The sequence below is a fragment of the Hydractinia symbiolongicarpus genome, chromosome 1 (assembly GCF_029227915.1).
Source record: "Hydractinia symbiolongicarpus strain clone_291-10 chromosome 1, HSymV2.1, whole genome shotgun sequence".
NCBI classification, from domain to species: domain Eukaryota; kingdom Metazoa; phylum Cnidaria; class Hydrozoa; order Anthoathecata; family Hydractiniidae; genus Hydractinia; species Hydractinia symbiolongicarpus.
This window is the reverse complement of record NC_079875.1, coordinates 7,911,176-7,937,443: the sequence shown is the minus strand read 5'-3', so window position 1 is coordinate 7,937,443 and position 26,268 is coordinate 7,911,176. Positions and strand designations below refer to the sequence as shown.

Here is a 26,268-nt window from a genome sequence, read left to right as displayed (position 1 = left end):
ATCAATATCACTAAAAATCAATATTTCTATCGTCATATATTGTTTTTGAGGCAGGGCGAGTTAACACAACACTCGCGAAAGTCAATTTATCCAAAAAAACTTTATTTTCACCGAACACCTCGAAGCAAGACATCAGCTTAGCTCTCCTCCTTTTTAGTTTTTATTTTGTTTCTAATTTTTCCTTTCTTTGCAAATATTTATGTTCTTAATATTTTTAATCCTAACATCGATGTTATGACATTAATAATTTTGTTTATTTACCTAAAGCCAACCTCATCCCCAGAGCTTGTTTACGTTTCCTTATTATATTTATATATTTTTTCCGTTCTGAATTAGAAAAAGGTAAGAAAGAAGTCCTGTTAACGAGGTTTCCATAGACCCTGTGTTTCCGCTTTAGCTGTCAAATCGTATTTATTCACAGACTTATTTTTAGCATTTTTGGCTATTCTTAAAATATTCTTATATTCTTATTAGTAAAAAAACAAAAACAATCTTACCACATGAACTGGTAATGTCTGAGTTAGAATTATCCGGTAAGTCAATCTCGTTTTCAGTTCTTTTTCGAGTTTGTGTTGTTTGAAGGACTTGTATTTCGTTTCTTACCGATTAAGATTAACTGCATTGTTTTTGGCACCAATAGCGAAATTTATTCACCTCGAGCAATATTGCTTGAGATAAGTCGGAAATTAAGAAAAGTTCGAATAAGTGCGAGTTTTCCGGAAAGCACATCAACATTGTCTCAGGGCTGAGTATTTTAATAGTATCTGCACAGTTAAAAACACATGCGCTGTCTCGGATATCGAAAAAGCGAATAATTACCCTGAAAACAAGGTTGAAAAAAACAGCATACCCTGGGGACGAGAATAGAAGTCCATGTTACTGCACGCCTTAGGCTCCGCATGGTGCTACCTTGTCTCTGGGAACGACCCCAGAAATGTTAACCGTCAAGTAATAGATACATCAGCTCCTGGGAACAACACGCAACAACAAACCCTGGGGATAGGGAATGTGGAAATATATTGGTTATTGCTAGAGTTGAGGGGGTGGAGAACTGAAATGATAAAAAATTTAAAATCACAAAAAACAACAATTCTTATAATTATGCAGGCGTTCTTTTACATTTCCTAAACCAACCTACAAACATTATTACTTACTTTACTAGTGATAGTCAACCTCGGTCTCAGGCTTCCTTTTGTTTTTGTTTGTTTTGCTTGCTTAGAAATTAATCGTGTAAAAGTGTACCCTAGCGTCAAAAGCGAGCGGTTTCGATGCTAAGATATGGTATATTTCAAATAATCGACTTATGATAATACAAGTAGCATAAATTTATAGAAAATAATATAAAAATGTTAAAATATACTTAAAAAAATTTTTAAAAAGACTTGAAAACTTCAAGAAGACAAAGTTAAAAACAATAACAAACAAACAAAGGGAAACAGAAGCAAATCATAAACAAATTAAAAACAAAAGTCGAATAAGCCAAGACGATGAGTATAGGGGAGAGACTGCCACTATACCCATACACTTGTGTCAAAATTATCTCAAATCTCGAAACATAGTTTCTTCAAAAGAATTCAACATGATATCTACACTAACGTCTGTTTTGTTTGGTTTTTTCCATGGCGCTCTCGAACCTCTTGCGCATAAAATTGTTGACTTCAAAATTTCGAAGGACAGTTTTTTTCCGACCCATGTAATCACTGTTGGGTAGTCTTTGTTTTGTGGAGAGTTTTTTTTAAGTTTTTGACGAAAAACGTAACATTCTTTTCCCATACCTCCATTTGTACCCATCACAAGCGGTGTGAAAGCGCTTTCTTGATGATGAAAGGTTTTCGTTGTGGATTTTGATGCTTAAAGGAAGACGGGTAGGCGTAATTCGTGACTAACAACATGTCAAAGGGAAAAAAACCCTGGGGATAAGTTTGAACAAACAAATCACTTTAATGAGTGCGAATTTTGTTTTGTAACATTCAAAATCTCCTCCGCAGGTAAAATATATTTCATAAACAAACATGGCGGACGATTCAGGTGAAGATGAACCTAAAAAAACAAAACCAGGAGGTAAAAAAGTTTTTGTTCTTGAACTATCTACATAGCTACCCAGATGATCAGTTAAAGTAGCTTCTGGCTATTATTAGCCTTTCCTGAAAATTGTTAAAAAAATGCAAAGTCCAAGTTGTTAAGTCTAAAAATTAAACATAGCTAGATAGCTATACCTAGCTAGATACGCGTGTCTATAATAGCTAGAGTTGCCATAAAGCCAGACACTCAGTCCCCATACTAACTTTCAAGACTTTTCACAGCGTAGTAGACAAGATCAACAAAGCAGACCTCCTGTGGCCATGCAAGTTTTTCCAATCTTTTCCATAATTAAAAGTAAATCCTATCTCCAGGAAAAAGGAATGAAATAACTGAACAATTCATCCACATGGCAGCAGTTTAGTGGCTACTCACAAATTGAATTTCGACAGGAGACAAAAATAGTGAACACGTCGTTACGTGTTCACTATTTTTATGCACAATTTCAACCTAATTTTTTACATACCTCAGCATATACTTTTTCATTTTGGTTTTTTAAAAAACACCAAATCACTAATCACTAAAGTTCCAATGAAAGCTTTCATCTGGTTTTCCTGACATATATATACAGCCAGTTGTAGCACCCTGGTATGTAAAAAATTATTCTGCATACTATTAAATTAAAATGAAAGTATATAGTGTTTCACAGTTTATTTTTCATTGTTCTACAACTCAGAGATAGATAGATGTGCATATTTAAATGGCTGACCTTACAAATAACAAGGGATATAATATACCCTGAATTATTTTCAGGATTTATATCTGCCAAATATTTATGCCATGATTTAGATGGAGAGTCCCAGAGTATTTAGTGGCTATTTTTTTAGCAACACAGACCCAGTTAGGGTACGTGTTCTACAAGACAACTCCCTGCAACATCCAATAGCTCACACAGTACCACCTCACCAATTTCCCTCACATGGCTTGGGTTAACTTGAGGCTATGGTACTATTCACTCGTCCATGTTGCATTGTCACTAAGGAACATCGAAATCTTGGTTTCATGCACAAAGTTAGAGAGTTATAATTTATAATCAGATTCCATGTGAATTATTGTCTGAACCATAGAAATATTCATGTTTCTTAAAAGAATTGGCAATGACACTGTTTGTACATATATAATTTAAATGTTTTTACAATGACAAAACTCAGGTGTCTTTTGCATTTTATTTTATATTTCTGAAGTCATCTAAAAAATTTTTTCTGTGAGCTAGGTTTACTTTTATCCAACCTAATTTTAAAAATGGCGAATACACTGCAAATGCAATGGGTCATCCAATAGTGGCTGAAAACTGACACCTAAAGAAGCTGTTTAAAATTGTGTGGGTCATTTCTAAGAATTTTGCCCAATTTAAAAAAAAAGTGTCTCATGCTTCTATATTTTAGCAAGCAGCTTTAATTCTCATTAAATGTGTTTTTTTTTGTTGAGATACTAGACTGTTCTATTGAGTCCATCACAATTTTGACAAAAAAAAAAAATACTGGTGGAAATATTTATAGCTAAATATCCCCCAAAATGTGCCATATACGTAACTTGTCCCAATGCAAATCACATTCAAATGTTTCTTATTTTTTCTTTTTAGGTATTTTAAAAAATGAAAAGTTATATAGTGTTTCTTGTTAAGAATATTTTTTATTTTTTTAAGAAACATCATTAACTATCATCATCATCATCATCATCATCATCATTCTCAGCTTAACGTCCGTTTTCCATGCTAGCATGGGTTGGACGGGGTATATTAATGACAGCTATAATAATAATAATAATAATAATAATAATAATAATAATAATAATAGTCAGTAATAGTCAGCTATAATAATCAGTAATAGTCAGCTATAATAACTTCTAGACTGTGTGGTCAGACTTTTGTGTCCCATATGTAAAATTTTCTTAAAATGCCTATAAAAAATTTCACTAGATGAATTTCAAATCAAATTAGCTATTTAAGTCTTCCTCTACATCCCTGCTAATTTGCCAATAACAAGATTTTTCCTTTACTTACACTGTAAGAAATATTAGAGTAATGAGCTATGGAATTGACGTTAATTGGAATTAAACCACCATAATATATGTAAACACCTATATTTGTATTATTTTTCAATAGTGAAAGCCAGAAAGAGTAGAATTCTATGTGTTATTTATCGGTCAAATGGAAACAATGAAAACCTATTGCTGTCAAAAATCTTTTTGCCTGTACTTTGTCACCCTTCCCTAAAGACTGATGTCCCATGCATAACAAAATGTCCCATGCGTAACGCATTTTTTAAAAAGAAGACAAAAAGTGAGTTCTTTTTCATGCTTTTTCACAGTGATAACCTGCCTGTTATAAATGCTTGTGTCTAAACTAATATAAAATGCTATTTGTCTGACAAAGAATTTGAATCTTAACAATTCTTCCATAAAGTAATTTTTTTTGGTGTTGGTTGGTTTCATTTCTGTTGTTAGAACCACTGTTCAATTTTCCTCAGCCTTTAGAAGTCACTTTAAAACTATATAAATGATTTAAAATTATACACTTTTCTTGCTAAATAAGAAAAGTTTTAAAAACACATGTTAAAATTTTATTTTTAATTTATAAAGTAGCACGAAGCTTTTCGTAACTGAGTTACATTTTCAAGTGATAAAAATATCCTAAGGTAAAAACCTTTATACAAAATATCTACAATAAAATAATTAATTGATTTAATTAAAATGTTCTACCCAAGGGAATACAAGTAAAAATCATGGACAAGCGAAACAAAAGAATAAAAATGTGCAAAAATAAAATAAAAGAAACAAAAACTAATTGCCCACGGGAATAGAGAATAAAAACAGGCGATTGTGTAGATAAAAAGCTATGTAACTCCATTCCTAAATAACAAAAGTGATTTGGTCTCTTTTTGATCATTCAAGAGGGCCTTATGGGAACAAATGAAAAATTCCTCCAAAATCTTTCTTTTTCTAGTGTCTCTTGGCGCCTTAGACAGGATGGACCAATTAAAGGCGTGATCGGGATTTCTGACTAAGTGCTTAGAAGATTCGGATTTCTCATTGTTGGAGTTATGTTCTTTCCATCTCACAATAGCATTTCTCATTGTTTCTCCTATGTAGATAGTGTTACACGTCGCGCATTCTCCCTTGTAAATGACTTTGCTATGGTGGTTAACTTTATCCTTTAATGGGAAAAGAGACCTGACTTTAGTAGTTTTCCACGTATAAACAACTCTGACTTCCCCATTCGTAAAAGATTCTATGTTTTTGGCAACTTTTCTAATTGACGCCTCATTCTTGGGACAGAATGGTATTTGGATAAAAACTTTCTTTTTATCTTCTTTGAACAACCAGTCTGGGATTATCATTTCGTCAGACAGATTAGGCTTGAAAGCGTTTATTTGAGCTTCAATAAAACGAACCGGATAATCTACAGCTTTGAACTTTTTGCGGATTCTTTGAAGCTCAAGATTGAAAGAACTTCCGATTCTTTCGGCTCTGTGGAGTTCACCTTTGATTATACCACGTTTGTATTGTGTGGGAACTTTAGATGACCAATGGAAGGGTAACTTTGACTCTTTGTTATACACACTATATGTATAAGTGCCGTTCTCATTTCTTGAAATCTGGGTATCGAGGAACTTAGACGGATTCTCTTCTATGGTCAGCTTGATATTGGGATGGTAAGTGTTAAGAGCTTCAAAGAGTTCGTCTGGTACTCCTTTCTTACGGCGGTGATAGGTGTCATCAACATATTGTTTATAATATTTAGGATTTCTCGGAACTACTATTTCTCTTTCAATTTTGTTCATGAAACAACCTGTGAATACAACCGATAATTGGCCACCCATGGTGACACCATCGATTTGTTTGTACAAATTGCCGTTTGCTGTAAATATGCACGCTGTAGTGAGTTTAAACAACAGTTTCTTGAAAATTGATCAAGACGCAATAAGTTGTAGTTGTTTGTCGTCGTATATCTTCCGGCAAATGTAATTAATGGTTTTTCCCACAGGTACACTTGTTAATAATGACTCAACCTCATAACTCACGTCTTCCTCTTCTGGTTGTAAAGGAGGAAGGCTATCTAACGATTGAGAAACTTTTGTGTGTCTTTGATGACAAACTCGTTATCTGCAAGTGGCGATAGATGTGATGCAATAACTTTACTTGCTGCGTTGTAACAAGATCCTGTTTGGTCGATAATGGGACGCAATTTTAAATCAGTCAAGTTAATGTCATTGAAATTATTGAATTTATGTGTCTTTGCAGTGGCGAAGAAGCGGGCCGGTTGATTACTGGAAGGTCTCATGGTTTTGTAGTCAGGGTAATCTTTGAAGTTGCGATACAAAAAACTTTGAAAACTTTCAAGGTCTTTGATGATAGTATCTTCTGATTGTACATATTTTTCTTGTTGTATGCCTTCATCGATCATAGTTTGAACCTTCTGTTGGTATGCTGTCTTGTCCATAATAATGACACTTGTATCTTTGTCTCCAGATAGTATGGCAATGTTTGAAGTGCTCCGTAAATTCTTACAAGAATTGAATGTGTCATCTTTTGCAAATTGGACATTTCTGGCAAATTCATTAGTATATATATATATTATTCATTTGTATAAAGGTTTTTAGCTTAGGATATTTTTATCACTTGAAAATGTAACTCAGTTAAGAAAAGCTTTGTGCTACTTTATAAATTAAAAATAAAATTTTAACATGTGTTTTTAAAACTTTTCTTATTTATTTGTTGGCTGATTTATCATAACTTTTCTTGCTGTTTATTTCGATTGCTTTTTTTAAAATTAGAATTTTGATTGCAAGTTATTTAGTGTCAAAAGACTTATTATCGTACTCTAATATGCAAATTGGTAGAAATGAATGAATAAGCAGCATTAATGCAGAGTAAAACAAAACAACAAATCTGCAATTTGGTTCCAATTAAAAGCTGAATCTGTGCTACAAAATTTCTATATTAAAAAAATGCTGATGTAACTTTTATATCCATACAATGGGGCTTTCACAAACTTTCATAACCACAAAATTACCACTAACCACTATAATTTGTTGTATATAGTTCCTTGATTCTTCAAAAATAATGATTACATTTTGTTCCTTGTTCTTAAAGCAGTTATATACTCTAACCAAGAAGTATATTGTAGACCTAATTGTCCGCACCAATTCCAAAGTGCTTCAATAACTTCGTTGATTTGTTATTTTCAGAATCTACCATGTTGGCTGATGTTGTTAAGAAAAAGAAATTATTTCATGGGCTTGGAAAGGTGTTACGAAAAAGACCAAAATCAAAGTCAAAATCACTAACCGATTTAACTAGAAATGGATTATTAAATAAAAAACGTGGGAGTATAGAAAGTCATGACTCTTCTCTTGCGGATAGTGCAGATGGCGGTATCCCTTCATTAAATAGTGCTTCTAATAATAATCGTGACAGTCTTTACGATGAGAATGTTGATGCTGCTGAAAGTGTTGGAAGTCGAAGTAGTTTGGAAATCGATGATGAAGAATCAAAAAATCCTTTCAATAGAATGCCAGCAGGAACAACTGTAAGTATTGTTTGTTTTAATTTCAGAATCAAATTCTGTATTACATCACTAAGAATTTTAATCCTAAGCAAATTGTAACTAACCATATCAGCTGGAGGTCTCACTGAGAAATATTTTGCAAACCTGGCTAATTAATTATTTTGCTTGAACTTTTTTATTGAAAAATAATAGAAGGGGGGAGGGATGTGTACATCTTAAAGCAATTAGTTTTTTAATTTCACATGTAAAATTTTGCTCACCTAAGTTTGGAATGTTAGTTATATTTTAACAAGGTTTGGTAATAACATACTATCTGTTTAAAAATATCAAAACAAAAATATTCACCTCACCAGGTGACATCTTTGTTTTTTCAACAACTGCACAAATCTTTTATTACAAAACCTTTACAGGTAGAAAAAGTAAAGAATACTTGTGTGGCTATAATTGTAGTCATTGTTGCTCTTACCTTTTTATCAAAATTTGATCTTCACAGAACAACATGCTAGTACATTATTAAAATATCGACTGCTTGTTCTTTTTATAAAAATATGCCTATTGTTTATGAAACAAAAGTGTTTAATTTTTCAGACTTTTTTATTTCATAAACAGCTGTTTCTCTGTGCATAAGTTGTAAATATTATTATAATTTTCACCTTTATTTTGGAGTAAAAAATAGTGGATAAAAATTAATCATTTATAAGCGAATGCTTTATCATGTTATCTCACTTTTGAAGAGAATTTTTTTCTTTTTTATTGAGGAAGAAAAAGGTTTTATTTATGTTTGTTCGGGACTTTTCTAACCAATGAATCTAAAATGAGATACTAAACAGAATAAAAAATCAGAAGGGTATTTAATATTCTTTTTAAATTTACAAGGAAACATCTAGCTATGAACTTTTATTAAACTTATCTTTTCCTCCTGTACAATACAATGGATAAATCTGCAAAAATTTCTAGAAAGTCATTCCGAAAGGAATTATTCAGTAGAAGTAGCATAAAGAAATTTCGTAAACAATTTTCTTTGGATCCATCAAAACTTTCTCAAAGTAACATTCAAAGATGTTCCAATATAAAAGAGGAGGGTCAAGATATTAGTGTCATCTCTGGAGAAAAATATGATGAAGCCTCTTCTGAAAATGAAGAGCTAGATCGTAGTCAGACAACAAGTTCAGCATCAATGGCTGATAACTATTTAGATGCAACTCAAGAAGAGAATTTTAACCCCTTACACAGAGGGAGTGTCAGTTTGCTGGACATGAGCGTGATAGGTGGTACTTACACTGATTTAAACAAAGAACAAAAGTTTTATTTTCAAACAAATAGTATTGATGAATGTCCATCAGATGATGAAGAGGTACATAGTACATGTAAAGCATTATTTTGTATTATGCCAAAACTTTTATCTGAAACATGCCTTAACTTTTCTGGATTCTTCTGTGGGAAAAGACATTGATCATTTTAAAATTTACTTGTTCCTACAATTTGGAATTCAAAATATTGTCATCTATAGGTTGTGTATTGTATCAGGCCCTACTACAATTTTCATGGGAATTTTCTCTAACCATTTTTAAAGCATACACATAAACTTTGAATATAATTTTTCTCACTAATGAGAACCTATTGGAATACGGAAATAGTATAGCAGCGTTTCTTCCATATACCAAGAAACCAGGAAAATATGGAAATTTGGTTCTGCTATTACCTATTGCCTTGAAAAGCTCATCATGAAAATAAACATGTTGGAAATATCAAGATTTAAGGGTTTTTGCTGATGCTAAAAACCTGCTCAACCTGATTGTGTTATTCCGTTTTTTTAGAAATTTGTGCAATTTTGGTTGTGTTCCCTCTAATTACCAATGAGGGAGTTAAAACGTGTTATTTCTGATAATTAAAGTTATGAATGCCATACAATGGCTTCACTAATTTACAAAAAAAAATGACTTTAATCTATTTAAATTTGACTGCACTGAATTGGATGTCACAATTGCTAAAAATATTTCAGGCAGATACACAAAGTTAGCGTATTAGCTTATTTCTTACAAATTTTACTCAGTGATAATAAGAATAGCTATAAAAAATGAAAAACCTATGTGTATGTTGTTTCAAAGTTAAATTTTTATTTTCTCTTGAGAGGGTATTTGCCCTATTACAAGTGAATTGTAAAAAAAAAACTTACATTGTGTTACAAATGTTCTTTATAACAAGGAGGCGTAAAAGCAAGTAAACAAAATTGCTATTTATGCAGGCGTTGTATATATTTTTGTAGTTCTGTCAACTTTACCTTCAACTGTTCTATTGATAGAACGTAAGGTGTATGCAGATAGAATAAATAATTAAAATAGTAATACTACTGGTGGATATAAAATATTGCAATACTTTTAAATATTTTAAAAAAAGATAAGGAAATGTCTTCTTTAAAACTAAGTTTTTAAAGAATGCACGTAACATTTTTCTGTATATATTTTGCAAAAGAGGATGTACCTTTGAGAAATGCTGATTGGCATACATATGTTTTCTTTTTATTAATTTTTTATAATGCTACATATTTTTACTCACAAAAATTTCTTTGAGGTTTTATATTGGCCAATAAATATGGTATAAAATGTCTCAGGTGTATATAATGTTACACTTTAATCTTTTTCAGCTGTATATTGTTGTTTACGTTTATTTTGTGATACATGGTTGTAATGAGTAGTCTTGTTTAAATTTCCGTCAACATAAAATTCAACCCACTACTTTAGTCAATTTAGGCTTAATATTTCTTTAAAATCTCTTTTAAGGAACTCATGGCTGATCTTCTTAATCAATCAAGCCCCAAAACATCCATAACAGTATCTAAATATGCATGCATCGAAACTATAGGTGTTGTTTCCACATGTTGTGTTATAACATTCTGTAGGTGCTATAGGATAAACAGACTTTATGATAACCTGTCATGAATTGTGTGACAGTTTTTATATAATCCCTTTACATCACTGTTATTTGCTACTTGATTCCTTTTAAGGATACTAATTTGACCTTTATTTTTTGTTAGGCTGCTGCAATTTGGAAAAGTGGTGTTTGCTCTTTTTTCTCTGTTGAAGGAGAAATCGTTGCTGGTCATGGACTAATTGCTAGGGATAAATCAGGCATGTAAATTTTACTCTCCTTTGCTATGGGTTGCACCTATTGGGTCATTCAGTTCGAAGATGTGGGTGTCACATCATATACTTACATACCTTATAAAGTCACAATAAGTTTTTCAATTTTGTTAATTTTGAATTTTTTTTTAGGAACAAGTGATCCTTACGTTAAAGTCAAACTTCGCCAAAAGTGTGTATATAAGTCAAAGATTGTGTACAGAAATTTGAATCCAACATGGAACGAGGCTTTTCAGTTAGCTGTTGATGATGTTAACACTGAACTGGTTTTTAAAGTGTATGATTTTGATCGTTTGTCTCATGATGATGATATGGGCGAAGCTAGCGTTAATTTAGGATCTTTAGAAATCAATAAGTATGTTTGTTTTTATTTATAATCACTACAATAGTACAAATTATTACAGTGCTAAATATTCATATTCCAACATTTAGCAGGTTTCTGCATCTTTTGAAGGTATTGTCACCTGAAACTTAAGTAACTTATTTTGTTCATTGTTGTTTATGCTGCATCACATCATCTGTTTTTTTCCCAGGTCTAATAAACTAGCATCCACATAAAAAAATGTTTGCTGTAACAGTGTTCTTGTCATCTTAGTAAATATACATAAGTTTGTCACGATGATCTCTATTCTAAACTAATGCATTTTTTATTAAATTTACTTACTTTAAATTTTTTAGGGATAATGAAATGAAGTTACCTTTAATTAATAAACAGGGCCTGCAGGAGGATTTAGGAAAAATTGTAGTCAAGCTTTCAATTATACCAAAAACTCCAAGTGAAAAAATTGAGGTAAGAGTTACCATATTGAACATTCTTTCATGCTTCTTTTTAACATTTACAAGTGTTTACTAAATGATTTCAGGTAAGCGATATGCATGCCATAATAAATGTATATGGATACATCCAAGTTGACCCTTACATAAAATTATTTTGCATTTGAAAGACAATCTCTGAAAGATGCACCTATTTTTTGTTTGACAATTGTAGTGTTTTATAACAGTCATCATATTTTAGTTCCATTAATGTTGCCATTTTGTCATAAAATGCCAGTAAATTGAATCCTAATGTTTCAGCCCTCAACGAGATATTTTCTTCTATAACTGAAGTGGGTGGCTTGATAAAGTGGGTGTCACATATAGAATGGGAAAAATTAATTTTGACTTTCAGCAAAATTTTACCCTGTTTGAGAGTAAAACTGGGTTGAGCATAGTTTATGATGGCAATTTTATAAATTAGTAAAATTAGTTTGCTTTTTTATTTCTGTTTTACCTTCAATGATTCAAGTTGGTTCCTACTTTTATCTGTGGTTTATGATTTTTATTGTTTGATTAACATTTTCTGTTTGATTGACACATACTGTGTGACCATAAACAAACTACACTTAAACTTATTAAGCAAAGTTAAAGTTACCATTAAAACCACGAATCAAGAATGTTTGTGAACATGTCGGTATTCACCCTGGCAGTTGCTGAGTGTGGTTGTAAAGTAGAAAGGCTGTTACAGAGATATTTTGTGAGTAAAGGTGCAAATCAAATAAACACAAAGTGAATTAACTTTACTGAGTTGGTTTTTTTGAACTGATTTAACTTTATTGAGATCTTAGCTTTGTTGTCGAAATTTATTTTGTTGTTTAGACAAGTCATGTTTTGAGCCTTTTAAATCAAGGGTGAATAAATGTATTGCTTTGAGAAAGACTGAAAATATTACATCAGCTTTCTTTCATATAAAAAAGTTACTGAGAGATGGGGTATTGTTTTGCAGTGGTGCAGGAAAATATAAATAAATGAAAAATAAAAAATCTTCTTTTAGCACTGGTATGAAACGTTTAAATTCATTTAATTTAGTTTGTTTATTTTTCTTTACCTCGCTTAATAAGAAACTTTATTCAGTTGACTCTAATGAAAAGTTTATTTGTCTTCAGATGCTTCAGATACTTTGTTAGTTAGCAGGTGTTGAATCTGTGAAAATATAAATTATTGTATAATTGTGAAAAAAAAAAGAATTCTAATTTGAAAATAAAATCTGTATTATTGCTAAGGTGGTAGTGTATGGTGTTTTTAAATTTTTGTATACGTTAGTAAAAGAATTAAGTTCTGACAATTTTATGCTTAAGTTTTTAAATATTTTTTTAATTTTTTTTTCTTGTTTATATTTGTTTTGCATATTTTATTTGTTTTTTGTTGTCTGCATTGCTTCTCTGAGCTGCTTGTATATTTTTGTTGATTATATTTTGTTTCAAATTGCTTCCAAATTAAAGGCTAACAATATGTAATATAGTTTGTTTTTTTCTTTGTATTTTTTTAATGTGATTACAACACTACGGATTAAGTTTTTGTCTTAAAATATCTGATGTTTTTATTTGAGAAAAAGGAACTTCTTTATTTTCATTTAAGGCAGTTCAAATATTGTCTTAAAAGATTGCAATTTTTCCTTGTCAAATAATCCCCGTCTCTACCCATACTTGAAAAAAAGACCCATTCTCTAAATTTGCGGTGTAGAATTCAAACTTTTGATAAGCACATGTAGCTACTGACGCACTACAAAAAAACAATGTTAGTAGTTGTATTAAGCAGTGAACATTTTGCAATAGTTTCACAATAATGAAAAAATGAAAATGATTATTGCAAAAAGATGTACAGCCATGGATGAATAAAAGCAAAAGCAATCATATTAAAAAATGCTTGTTGGTGTGGCAAGGACAATTCAATGTAACTTCGAAGACTTAAACACATCAATTTATAAATTAATTTTTTTAATTTCTTTAACGCTTTAAAAGATGCCAGCTAAAATTGTAATCTCTGCATCCTGTTTTTTTGTTCTTGTATAAACAACTACAGCATAAGGATCAATTTTAATCTCCTTTTAAGTTGAATATAAATCCATAAAAAGCACTAGAACTTACAAAATCAAATTTAAACGGCCATCTTGGCTTAACTAAAAAAAGCTGATGATATAAATATTAAACCAACTTGTTGGAATGAAAACATATGGTTCCAAGTTGTATTTTCACAATATGTTTTTTTAAATACTTTAGATACAATATATAGGTGATAAAAAGGTCTAATGCTATAATAAAATATTAACTGTTTCTTTGTATTGGACTTTTACATGGCCAGAAAAGATGTTGGCTTTCATAAATGTTTGAAAATATTATTCGAATTTTGTTATTTCATAAATAAAGAATTATAATTATTATTTTTTGCAACAAACATTTTTCACATTATTGAAGAAGGCATTATTTTCTTTAGTTGAAACTTATCTTAAAGAAAATGCATTTTTTATTAGGCGAGTTTTGTTGAATCTGTTTAACCTTTTTTTTATCTTCTCTTTGATCTCCTGTTTTTTACCAGTCGCAATGAATGTTACTAGAAATTTAAACTAAAATTCTTGCCTTTGTCGCAAAGAGAACAATGACAACTTTAAAGACTCATAAACCCGATTCTCTATCCATTGGCTCAAACAATAAGTCACCAGGGTTTGGTATGGATGAAAGTGTATCGTATTTAGTTTTTTCGTCAACACCAACTGGCAGACATTTTTTTGACGAACATAGTGCATCATTGCCCGACATTTTAATTAACAGCAATCAGGATGAAAATGCTTTAGTGGTAAAAGCGGATGGTACTGTTTCTGATGATACAGTTGATGAAAGACAGCTCAGGGATAATCTTGATGTGAATGAAAAGGAAAAGGAAGAAGAGGAAGAGGAATACAAGGTGAAAGAAGGAACTGCGGAAAATGAAATTAACACTTCAGAATATGATGTTGAAAGCAATAACACAAGAATGGAAGAAAAACATACAAGACTAAAGAAACCAAAACTTTCCAAGTTTTTTAAAAAACGCTTTTCATGGAACAACAAAGATAAAAATGATAATAAATTATCTGTTATTAGAAGTAAAAGCGAAGTTGATCTCTCTAAGTATGACAAGGAAAGTAATTTAAGTCCAAGACTAGGAAAAAATAAGTATAAAATGTTTGGAAGCACATCAGACTTGCATGATGTGATTGATAAAATGTGTGATAATGAACAAAATAGCAACTCACCAAATTCACCTGCTAAAGAAATGAAATTCTTTAAAGGAAGTTTGGAGAGGTCAAACAAGTTTTATTCTGATGAGAAGCGAGGCTCCATGGCTGAAGTAAGTATTACCTGGGATAATGTTATGCTCGGACCTTTATTATTTTTTTTGTCTGCTTCTACTAAGAAGTGACATAGTTTCAAAAAATTGTTGGAACCTAAGGCTGGCTTTTACAAGCTTTGACTAGGGATGAAAAGGTAGAAATAAAAATAGAGAATAATGGAATTTAAGAATTAATGTTGGTATTTTTGTCATTTTGTAAAGAATGTGCAGTCTTTGACTAGTGTTTAACCTGTAACAAGGGATTTGTTACTGAGTTTAGGATTTTGTAAGGCATTCCCATTTTGACTTATAAAATACTGGAACGTACTACTTCACAGGATCAAAAAGATTTTCCACGTTTTTAATCACAGCAATTTATTTTTAATTTTATGACAATTTGTTAAAAATTAGAAGTTTTGTTAATCCCAACGTCAATCATATTCTCTTGTGTTAATTTTTGTTGGTTTTTTAACTGTTTGGATCATAGTGTTATTATTTTTGTCACTGCATGAACCATTCAGATAACCGTTTGATGTTAAAGTTTGACAAGTGGCTGCAGTTTTTCTGTATGTGGGTCTGGAAGCTTCAACTGGATAACCTGCAACATGTACTCCTGTTTTGAAGTACTGGAAATTAGCCTTAAATTAACAAGTTGAAAGATATTTGCTACTATATATTGCACTTTATTGAGTAAATGATGGTGGCTCTAAATAAAATGATGTCACTATCATTCTATTATCATTCGCAGTGATGTTTGTCTTGAATAATGTAATTGCACTTGGATTGCATATTTCAATATCTGTGTATAATACTGCGAGTAAAGCTAGAACATAGGAGATTAATATCTCAGTATTCTTAAATTATGCTTGTGTTTTTCAAACTATTTTAGATTGGTAAACATCGTTAATTTAGATTATTAGGAAAAATTTGTTAGGTATTCCATATCACAAGTGAAACTTGTCTGTTTTTTTTTTCCAAATTTAACGTAGCTTGTTTTTGTTTTAAATTTTTAAGTAATAAAGTATATAATTTAAAAAATAAAAATTCATTGGGTCTGCTAACTTATAGTTTAGACTAGAAATATTTTGCATTTCTTTTACAGGTTTGATATGGGAAGTAAGTTTCTTGGTACTGGGTGAACACAAATGCTTTAATAAAAGCATTTATATTAAATTTATAATTTCAATGTTAGTTATACAATGCCACTCACATTGAATTTAGGTTGATCAAAGTCAGAAATCAACAGCTCATTTTGTACCTCTATTTTCAAAAATGAAAAAGAAACGAGGCAGAAAAGAAGTCAATTCAAGTGTTTTTAAAAAAGTGCTTGAACATTGTCTTTTTTAATTACAACCTTAAAACTTTTCACAGAAACAACTTTCAAATTTAGCATGGATGTTCTTCAGCTTTTATAAGTTTTTTCTCACAATTCACGCCTAATCACTATTGTATATCTTTAGCAGAATCGTTGCCACTATATGGTTACTGTAAATGGCTTCGGTAATTTGAAAATTGGCAAATAAAAGAAAGATCATATATCCAAGCATATATAATAGCAAAACTAGCATATGTCTTTTTGTCAACATATTGTATTCTCTCATAGCTCGCACAGCTGCTCAGCTCTGCAAAAAAAGTCTCAAGACTTGGTGGTTCCAAAGGTCAGATATGGGACTCACTGCTGTCTGTTATTTTGGTTAAGGGAAAAGATTTAAAAGCAATGGATTCCACTGGTAGGGAAAGTTATTGGGTTAGATGTTACATTTTTTTGAATAACTTACCATTTTTGAACCTTGTCGTGTCAATGATAGTAATATACATCTGATCAGCCACACTGAAACACAAGCAAAACCATTATCAGGTGAATGAATCAGCTCCTTCCGGGAGTTGAACCAGGTACTCCTGCTTTGTTTGCACAATGCTCTACCACTAAGCCAGCCTTACTTTTGCAGCTGGTTTCTAAGCCTTGAACCCATACTCGCGTAGCTTACATTATTTATTTATTTATTTATTTTTTTTAATTAGGTTTTAGCGATCCTTACGTTCGATTCAAGCTTGGTAACGACAAATATAAATCAAAGGTAAGGAATGGACGGCGAATTTGGTGGTGGAATGTATCTGAGCATGCGCAGTTTTATTTGTTTTCATTGTGCTTCCAAAAAATTTCCTTTGCCGAAAATTTAAACAGTTCCCACTTTATAGCTAAGAAATATTTTGCTGTAGCTAAAAAGTGGGAACTGTTTTAAATTTTCAGAACGAAATACTCAGTGTTTAAAACTCATTAGTTAAAAGAATTCAAAATAACTGTCTGGTTTTTAATACCCAAAAGAGTTGTTACATTCAGTATTTCAAATTCGTCGCATTTTTTTCGTTTTAACGTAAAAATCAAAACGATATTTTGCAGCTAATTCACCACTAAATACGCCATTAACATTTTGCTACATGAAAATCTTCCTTCACAATACCAGTAGTTAAATGCAAAAAAATTCAAACTTTAGAGGATGCTACATAGATAGATGGTAAATAGATATAGATGCTAGATTTTTGATTAGGAACGTCTCTAATTATGGTATTTTGCAATAGATTTATTAACTTATTTTGGATTACCATTTGGATGACCATTTCAGAATATATACAAGCATATATACAAAAAAGTTGTTGCAAAATTATAATCAAGAAAAAAATAATTAATAACTGATAAATATAAACAAAGGCTAAAAATTTGCCTCAGAGACTTAATAGCGTAGGGACAAAAAAATATGGCCTATGGAAAGGAAAGAAAGGAATAAGGACGCACCTCAAAAGTCTAAACACCACTCAGAGAACAGAAAAGGAGGCATAGGTTGATTATGCGCACACATAAGTACTAAGGACTTTTATAATAAGCCTTTACCTAAGATCTATTATATTAAAATTTGTTTTTGTCAAATATTTACAGGTAGTTTATTCTAGACTTGTGCAACAGTATAGTAGAATTATGCTCTAGCCAATTAAAGATGTACCTTTGAAAGATAGATAGATATTTTGAAAGATAAAATATATACTACACTTTTAATTAACATACACTCCCTTCTTCAAGTGAGGAATGAAATGTGTCCAGGATTGAACTTTTAGATGATATAACACATTGCTTGTTTCCTTTAGGTTTGCAAACAAACTTTATCTCCAGCATGGCATGAACAGTTTGATATGAAAATGTTTACTGGTAATGGTCCAATGCCTACCCTGGAAGTGACAGTGTGGGATAAAGATTCTGGTAAAGACGAATTCATGGGGAGGTAGGTAAACATGGACCTAAAGAAAAAAAGTTATTTTAATAGTTGTTGTTCGCACATGTTTTCGTTTAGAACCAGTGTTGATCTATCAGACTTAGAAGCGGAGAAATCGCATTATTTGGAATTAGGTCTGGAAGACCAGCCTGCCACAATTTGTTTATATGTCTCTATCACTGCACAAAGCTTACCTGGTTGTTCGTCGGATTTGCAAACTTACGAAGAAGATCCGGATAAAGCACAGGATATAAAATCAGACTACTCACTTTTAAATACTGCGAAATCTTTTAAACAAATTGGCTGGCTACAGGTTGGTTTCATTCAACTATTAATTTTTAGTTTTTAGGGAAATGCGATAGACAGTTTCAATGCTTACGTTTTTGCAGGATTTTTGCTCATGCGCGAAATGTAATCGGAAAAATCCATGGGCTAAAAAATGCAGACCGTGGCAAAGAAAGTCAAATTATGGTTAAAAGCTCCTCTACTGTGGCTACATGCATCTTTTTACTGATATATGTTCTAAATTTCAAGATCAAAGGATGCCTTTACCTGAAAATGAAATTTGAAATCGACTGGTCCACGGCTGACCACTATTTTGCCTGTTGATTTGCGTAAGAGATCTGGGGATTATAAAAAACAAGTCGCGATTAAAGTCGTTTATAGATTTGCATATAGTTTACAGAAGAACTACTCATTTTTGGATAGTCCGATTTTTCCGGGAATTTTAGTTGCTTATAATGATCAGACATTTAATATCAAACTTAGAGAATTCATAGTTCTTTTCCTTTATTAGTTAAAGCTTCATCGTGCGGTCGGTTTAGCTGTAGCTGATTTGGGTGGAGCCAGCGATCCATTTGCTGTTATAGAGCTTGGAAATCAAAGATTGGTCACACCAACTATATATAAAACATTGAATCCACAGTGGGATAAAATATATGAATTGTAAGTCTACTGTTGAACTTTTGTATGTGAAGCCACATTGTGTCATAAAAAGCAAATATTTTTATATAGGATTTTATGTTTACTACTATATCGTTACATGTGAAATAATCTTAGGAAATTGAATAAAGGCGGCCATATCTTCTAATGTATTATTTCAAGTAATTGAACCAAGATCTACAGTTTGTCAAATGTTGAGCTCTAGAAAACGTAAAGATAGAATAAACAGGACTAGTAAAACAATTTTCATATCAAAACAAAACATCAATGTAAATCTGCCGTGTAATTCTAAAAGCAATGACAAAACCTCTTTCCAGATAGTGTATTCCATCTTTTTCGATATCAAGAACGTGCTCGTAATTTGTCAAAACTAGCGCAAAATGATACCTTGTTAATTGAATCAGAGGTAAAACAACGTTTCTGCTTTTCTGTTGTGAACAACTAGAGTTTTTCTTGTGTGTTCGATATGGACTGAAAAGAATATATATATAATTATTATAAAAAACCCCGTCCAAGCAAATTGTAAACAGACAGCAAGAATGCACGAAATAGCGATGCGATAAATATGCACGACAGGCGATCTAAAGTCGATTATTCCACGGGCGAAGGACTAGTTGTTTTTATTTGCACTAAAAAAGGCGCTGCGCCTATACATAGAAGTGTAGTGTTGTTTAAAGGAACCGTGTAGCAAAATTCCAAGATGCTGTTAAAGTGATCGTTTGTTATCAATGTAGTTCAAAATGAACTCTGAATAGCGTAAATGCCAGGCTTGGTTTCCTCTAAAATGTGCAATTAATTTACATTTGTGATACAACAATCTTTATGTATAAGTGTGTGTTATTGTTATACTTTTTTGTATTTTTTCTTTGCAGAATAGTATACGACATTCACGACGTCATCGAAATCACTGTATTTGATGAAGACAAAAGAGGAGCACCAGAATTTCTTGGGCGTGTTCGAATTCCACTTTTATCAGTAAGTGACTTTGCCTATGCACCCGTTACTGTTATTTGCCAGTGGTGTAAAATTATTAATTTAAAACCATCACATCTTTATTTTTTTGTTTGAGTAAGTAAAAAGTTGTTTTTAAAAAAAACTAAACAGTACATTAGTGAAAAAGTTGAATAGTTCATTAACAAACCTTATATCTTGATAGTACATCATTGCTACTTTCGCTCGTGGTTCACTTAGCTAGTTGCAATTTATATGACTTAATAATTATTTCAACTAAATTTGGAATAGTCATAATCTCTCATAGCTTATAAAATGTTGTGCGTATTTATCAACTGCTTCCTATGGTTTTGTTAGATCACCTCCTGGGAGAAGAGGTTGTATCAACTCAAAGATAAACGTCTACAATGTCAAGCTAAAGGTCATCTGATCATGTCATTGGCTGTGGTATATAACCCTATCAGAGCGAGTATACGTACTTTTAACCCAAAGGAGGAGAGAATTCTAGACGAAACGCCGCGTTTTAGAAGACAGGTGTATATTTTTTAGGCTCTCTGATGTAGAGCGTTTTAATTTCTATTTTAAGCGCAGAAATATTCACGGAATTTACTTTAGCGATGTACTGGTGAGATAACTGCGCAATATATAATCAAATTTGATTTTTCGGAAATTGGGAAATACAATGGTTTTATAAGTAAAAAAAGAGTAACTGAAAAAAAAATTCTAAAACTTGACATGCGCCTTCCAACACGGATAACGTTTCTCGAATGCACGATTTTACTATAACAAGGTTCAGTAAGAAAAAATATTGGACGAAGTATTGAAGAAGTTGTCGCGATTGAGCCGGATTTAGCGTATTACGTGGATTCTTACGAAAATATGTTACCACGAGAACCTCTTTAATAAGTTACCTGAAATTTGCGTCTTATAAAGGTAGCCTTAACTTACAAATGAAAGTGCAAGTTTAACAGTAAAATAATACTTAACCATGTAAAGTAAATCGTATATATATGCTTCAGTGTTTCATGTTCTGAACTTAAAGCTGTTATCTTTAACCCTTATTTTGTCTCGATTAGTTACTGCAACAAAATGTGGACCGACTCACCAACCTGATACGTAGTATCATAGCAACAGGAGAATTCATTCAAAGCTTATTTACGTGGAAGTACAAACTACGAAGTGCGTTCGCTTTTTCGGTAAGTCTACCTGGATATAATAACCGATTACTAACCGACTGGTGGTAGAGTATTCGCTTCCAGTGCGGGAGGTCTTGGATTTAAATCCCAGCCGACTATAAAAGTGTAAATCTATCTTTCACTGGACCCTCAGACTATCCTGCGTAAATAATTTCAATAATAATAATAATTGTGTCTACACATACCCTTTATGACGTTTGGATGGCACAAAGCTGAATTATTTGAAAGTCATGTTAATCTCTTAAAGACGATTACGGCCTTCAGTGAATGACGTCAATTATATGCTTTTACGTCTTTTTAATTCACGGAGCGGGTTCCTTTGTCCGCATTAATGCTTTAGTCATAAAATTACTGCACGATTTGCTATCTATTACTTATAATGCTGCGACTGTGACTGTATCACAGCTAGATTACCCAACCACTATTTCACGAGGTAAACATTTGATCATTAGTAATTTGAGATTCTATGCTATTTGAGATTCTACTAGTCGTTAGCCCGTGCAAAATTCACGGGTTCGCCCGTCCTTTTTATATCGCATTGCGTGCTTCTCGCTATTGTGCAGCTAAGCTACCATTTTGCGTGACAGACAGGCAGACTTATACGGGTATTATAATATAGACTAGTCGTTAGCCCGTGGAAAAATCCACGGGTTCGCCCGTCTATTTACCAGTCGCAACAAAGTGGACAAAAATATACCGCATTTGTTATTGGTGCGCATTTTAAAATTTCGTGTTTCCGTTAAGGGACATGGCTTTCGCAGACACACAGACAGACAGACGACGGCTATTATTAAAGAGATGCTATGTAGAAATTTTCTTGGTTTTTGGTTTTGTTTAAAAAGATGTTTTCCTTCCACTTTATACATGTCGTATATTTTAGATTTATATATTGCTGGTGATGAATTTTGATTGGTTCATGCTACCGCTCATATTATTCTTAGTCTTATTAAAGAATTATATCGTGTTTATGTTATCACCGAATCGACAAAATCAAGATGATGTAAGTACTAATTATAACATCTGTGGAGGAGAATCGCTCTCTGTTGTTGTTGTTGTTATTGTTGTTGTTGTTTGCATCAATTGTTTTGCTAACTAAAAAAACATCAAATGGGTGCAATGTGTTGCAGTGTCTGCTGTATTCGCTTAGTATGTTCTAAGACAATAAAAGTTGTTTTTATTAACCCCCAGTTTGATTTCTTTTTCACGGTTGCGTCTTAAAATTTACTTGTTTTATGCAGGAGGCGCAAACTGTCGAGGATGACGATGACGATGATGATGATGACGATAAACCAAAGAAGGTATGTTGCTCTATGCTTGAACAAAAGGTTTAAGAGGGAAAGGAAGTTGAAAAATCTCTTGAACAAGGCGAGTCTTTACTTAAAGGTAATATGCGAATATTTAAAGCTAAGCTAATTAAGTTTTTTTTAAAGAATGTTCACAAAGGTTTTTACTAGACAATGCGCGTTACCTACGGCAACAACAGCCACTTCAAAATTAACAGAAAAAGCCAGTAGAAAAAACAAAATGGTAGACACCAATGGACTAACCACGCTGGCTTTATTAACAATGAAAAATAAGATGTACTTGTCCGTAAAAACATTTGCCCACTTATAAGTCAGCTATATTTTTATTTTAAATACTGCGATTTTGAATTCTTTAAATGTAACTATCAGATTGCCTAATTGAGAATTTCCGTCTTTATCACTCATCTCATACCGTAATCAAGTGCACCCGTAGTAAAGAGTACCAAATCCCTCTCAAAGTTTTATTCCTATTTATAAGCGCACCCTTAGAAAGCGCGTTTAGAGGAAGAAGCCATTTTTAAAGCATATAAAACAATTTTACTTTATACTCTATAAGAACTTTTTAGGGTAATACACATCATTGAAATTAATTATTTAGTTGTTCTTTTGTTTTTTCTTACACTTTTTTCTGCTTGGTTATAAGTGCACCTGTGGATTAGCGCGTCCTCAGAAGCGCCAAATGTGTTAATATCACCGCTGATAAGCGCTTGATTACGGCATTTTGCGTTATGTTTAATATATAGTAATTCATCTGCCCACGCGAGTTTGTATAGAGATAGATAAATACTTATGATAGATAGATAAATACTTACGATGGATAGATAAAGACTTATGATGGATAGATAAATACTTATGATGGATAGATAAAGACTTATGATGGATAGATAAATACTTACGATGGATAGATAAAGACTTATGACTAGTCATTAGCCCGTGGAAAAATCCACGGGTTCGCCCGTCGCAGCTAAGCTACCATTTTGCGTGACAGACGGACGGACGTATACGGGCATTATAGTATAGATGGATAGATAAATACTTACGGCAGATAGATAAATACTTACGATGGATAGATGTATTTTTATAGGGTAGAGCAAAGACATTTCGTGAAAAACTTGAAGCGATCAACAACATTTGCATGTTGGTGCAAAACCACATGGATAATGTCGCATCGTTTGGTGAGAGAATCAAGAAGTATGTATCCTATTTTCTTTGTTTTGTTAACAACATTACTCTGTTTGGTGTAGAAAAGCGTTTATCATCCTTGTGATATTCTAGGGTGCCCTTTTATGTTTTCATTTTACGTTTTGCATTTTTTTTTTTGCCAATTTTATTTCGTTTCTTTGGTCACCTTATTCCTGGACATTTCCGGCGCACAAAATTAACGCGATTTTTTTCATAATTTGCGTTAATTAACTACCCCTTATTAAAGTGTAACGTAATCTCCAGGACGTTCAGAAGCTTACAAGTTAATTTAAAACCTGTAATTAAAGTTCAAAAATATATTTTTCTAGTAATAGCAATATTAAGGTCACACCCACTTATGCTTCACTTTTGATACAAGTCACCCACTTCACGTGATTAAAGCAGGTTGCAGGGCATCTAATATTACAGACGTTTAAAAAGAAAAAAGGATATCAATAAACGAATTCTCATAATAAAATAAACATTTTCTTGATTCGCGTTATTTTAATGCTTTTTGTAATTCAGTAGGCATCCGTGTTAATTTCTATTTTTTAAGTTACTATTTTTTGTTTTTAATCTCGAGATTTTTAACTCCACTCCTTGGGTTTGACTTGAACAGGGAGAAAAGGATCCTGATAAACTTTTTTTGTTGCTGGTGAATCTGAACAATTTTTATAATTAGTTGCAAGAAAAATTTTTGTAAAAGCAAAAATTATTCAAAACTTATACTTTCTTTTTTGTTTATACACATTGTCATGTTTGTCAAATTTCTATCTGACTACGATTGCAGAGAAAAATTTTCAATTTTCATCTGTCTGCATTTATTTTACGTTGTTGAATGTTGTTATGGCTTCATTACCGGTCAGACCTGTAACGGATTACACCTTTTTACAGTGAACTTAACCTATTCATAGTATTTAAGCGTATACCCTTACTAAAGTATCCTTATTTAACCAATCACTGTTCTAACCGCGCTCATTTTTTTAACTTTAGTACGTTCAATTGGACAATACCATTCTTATCATATTTATTAATGGTGATCTTGTTATTGGGAACAATTGTACTGTATATGGTTCCGCTTCGTTACTTACTGTTAGCATGGGGTATCAATAAATTCACGAAAAGAATACGCAAACCAAACGCCATTCCAAATAACGAGTTGTTGGATTTCTTATCGCGAATTCCATCTGATCCTGAAGTGGTAAGTGTACATATAAAACAATTGTTTAAACTATACATGATACGAAGCCCCGATATAACGAACTATCGATTTTACGAACTTACGGTTTTTCGAATTGTCGATTTTACGATCTGTCGATATTAGGAACTCTCAGTTTTTTAAACTTGATTTTACAAACTGTTGATTTTACAAACTGTCGGTTTTCCGAACGGTCGATTTTTCGAACTATCGATTTTACAAACTGTCGGTATTACGAACTGTCGATTTTTTAAACTATCGATTTTTGGAGATACCGATTTTACGAGCTACGAATGTAACTTTTCTATTTGAAATTTTCGCGAACGCAAAGTGTTGTACGCATAAAAAAGAATTTGTTCCTCCCAAAAAAGTGTAACCGCGGGAGCTCCTGGTTTATTAAAACTAGGAGCGAAAAAAAAGGTTGGGATTAGACTTTAATAATTACTTAATGCAATGTTTTCTGTATTTCTCGTCATAAAGATTGTCTTCGGGAGTATTTTACAGAGAAAAATGTGTAAAATGTCTAAATATTATTGATGCAGTTAAATGGCTACCCCTTAACAAGAATATTTTTATTTAGAAACGAAGGCGGCCATTTAAAGCTGACTCCGTACTGAGGTAGCACGTGACTTGCTGATATCGTGTGTGATTGGTGAGTTGAAAGCATAAAAAAATCAGTTACCCAAACTGAACTGAACATTACATCATTTGGCAATATGATGTTTTCCTATCAGACAAAAGCTTTTTTTCATATTTTAACCGGTTTTGTATAGGGATGAAGTTTGAGCGGTTTATTATTGTCTTGCGTTGTCCCTTAGAAATTGTTTTGTATTCTGCTCGATAAGCTTATTATTTGTCGGTAATGGCAAAAGAAGTAACCTTGGTTAATCAAGGCTGGTCCTTGCAGTTACCTCCCCTAATGGGAATGGGATATTTAAATTGACTCAATGTGTGAAGTTTCTATCACTATATTCATAATTTACTTGGATTATTTTAAAATACAAACATCCAGTTACTTTACTTGGATTATTCTAAAATACCATCATCCAGTTTTGTGTATTAATTGTAATATTGTCTGGGAAAAATCTATTTGCTATGGTGAGAATCTTTCAAGTACTCGTATGGATGGTGGTGGAAGGTGATACAAAGATTGGGTAAATTTCAAATGCCTAAAAGTTTGTGTGTTCGTTTTTTGTGTTTCTAGATTGTGTTAAAAGTTTCGCATGCACACTCGTTATGTGTTCTCCATCAAACATTGAAACTCAATTAGAATTATTTAAAACAATATATTGTATGTTTCTATGTATATACGTTTAGTTACATTTTTGTAATTTATAATTTCTCCATTTTTCTTCAGCATATAAAATACACACAGT

The 26,268-nt window shown here is 32.1% G+C and overlaps 1 protein-coding gene across 5 annotated transcripts; it reads left to right on the top strand.

Annotated features, from left to right (window-relative positions):
• The first annotated feature begins 478 nt into the window (after window positions 1-478).
• On the top strand, window positions 479-26,268 carry LOC130635949 (multiple C2 and transmembrane domain-containing protein 1-like). Of its 5 annotated transcripts, none has more exons than XM_057445521.1 (18): window positions 479-533; window positions 7,269-7,609; window positions 10,623-10,716; window positions 10,861-11,083; window positions 11,407-11,518; window positions 16,457-16,583; window positions 16,876-16,931; window positions 17,995-18,128; window positions 18,198-18,432; window positions 18,916-19,064; window positions 19,934-20,036; window positions 20,370-20,546; window positions 21,089-21,208; window positions 22,089-22,208; window positions 22,447-22,506; window positions 23,597-23,703; window positions 24,688-24,895; window positions 25,473-26,268. In XM_057445521.1, the coding sequence occupies exons 1-18, from the start codon at window positions 512-514 to the stop codon at window positions 25,512-25,514; spliced, it is 2,430 nt and encodes an 809-aa protein (XP_057301504.1). In that variant the 5' UTR covers window positions 479-511; the 3' UTR covers window positions 25,515-26,268. The 5 variants fall into 5 exon arrangements, with proteins under 5 accessions (XP_057301504.1, XP_057301487.1, XP_057301495.1 ...); XM_057445504.1 differs by lacking the exon at window positions 479-533 and adding an exon at window positions 1,921-2,061; XM_057445512.1 differs by lacking the exon at window positions 479-533 and adding an exon at window positions 3,914-4,360.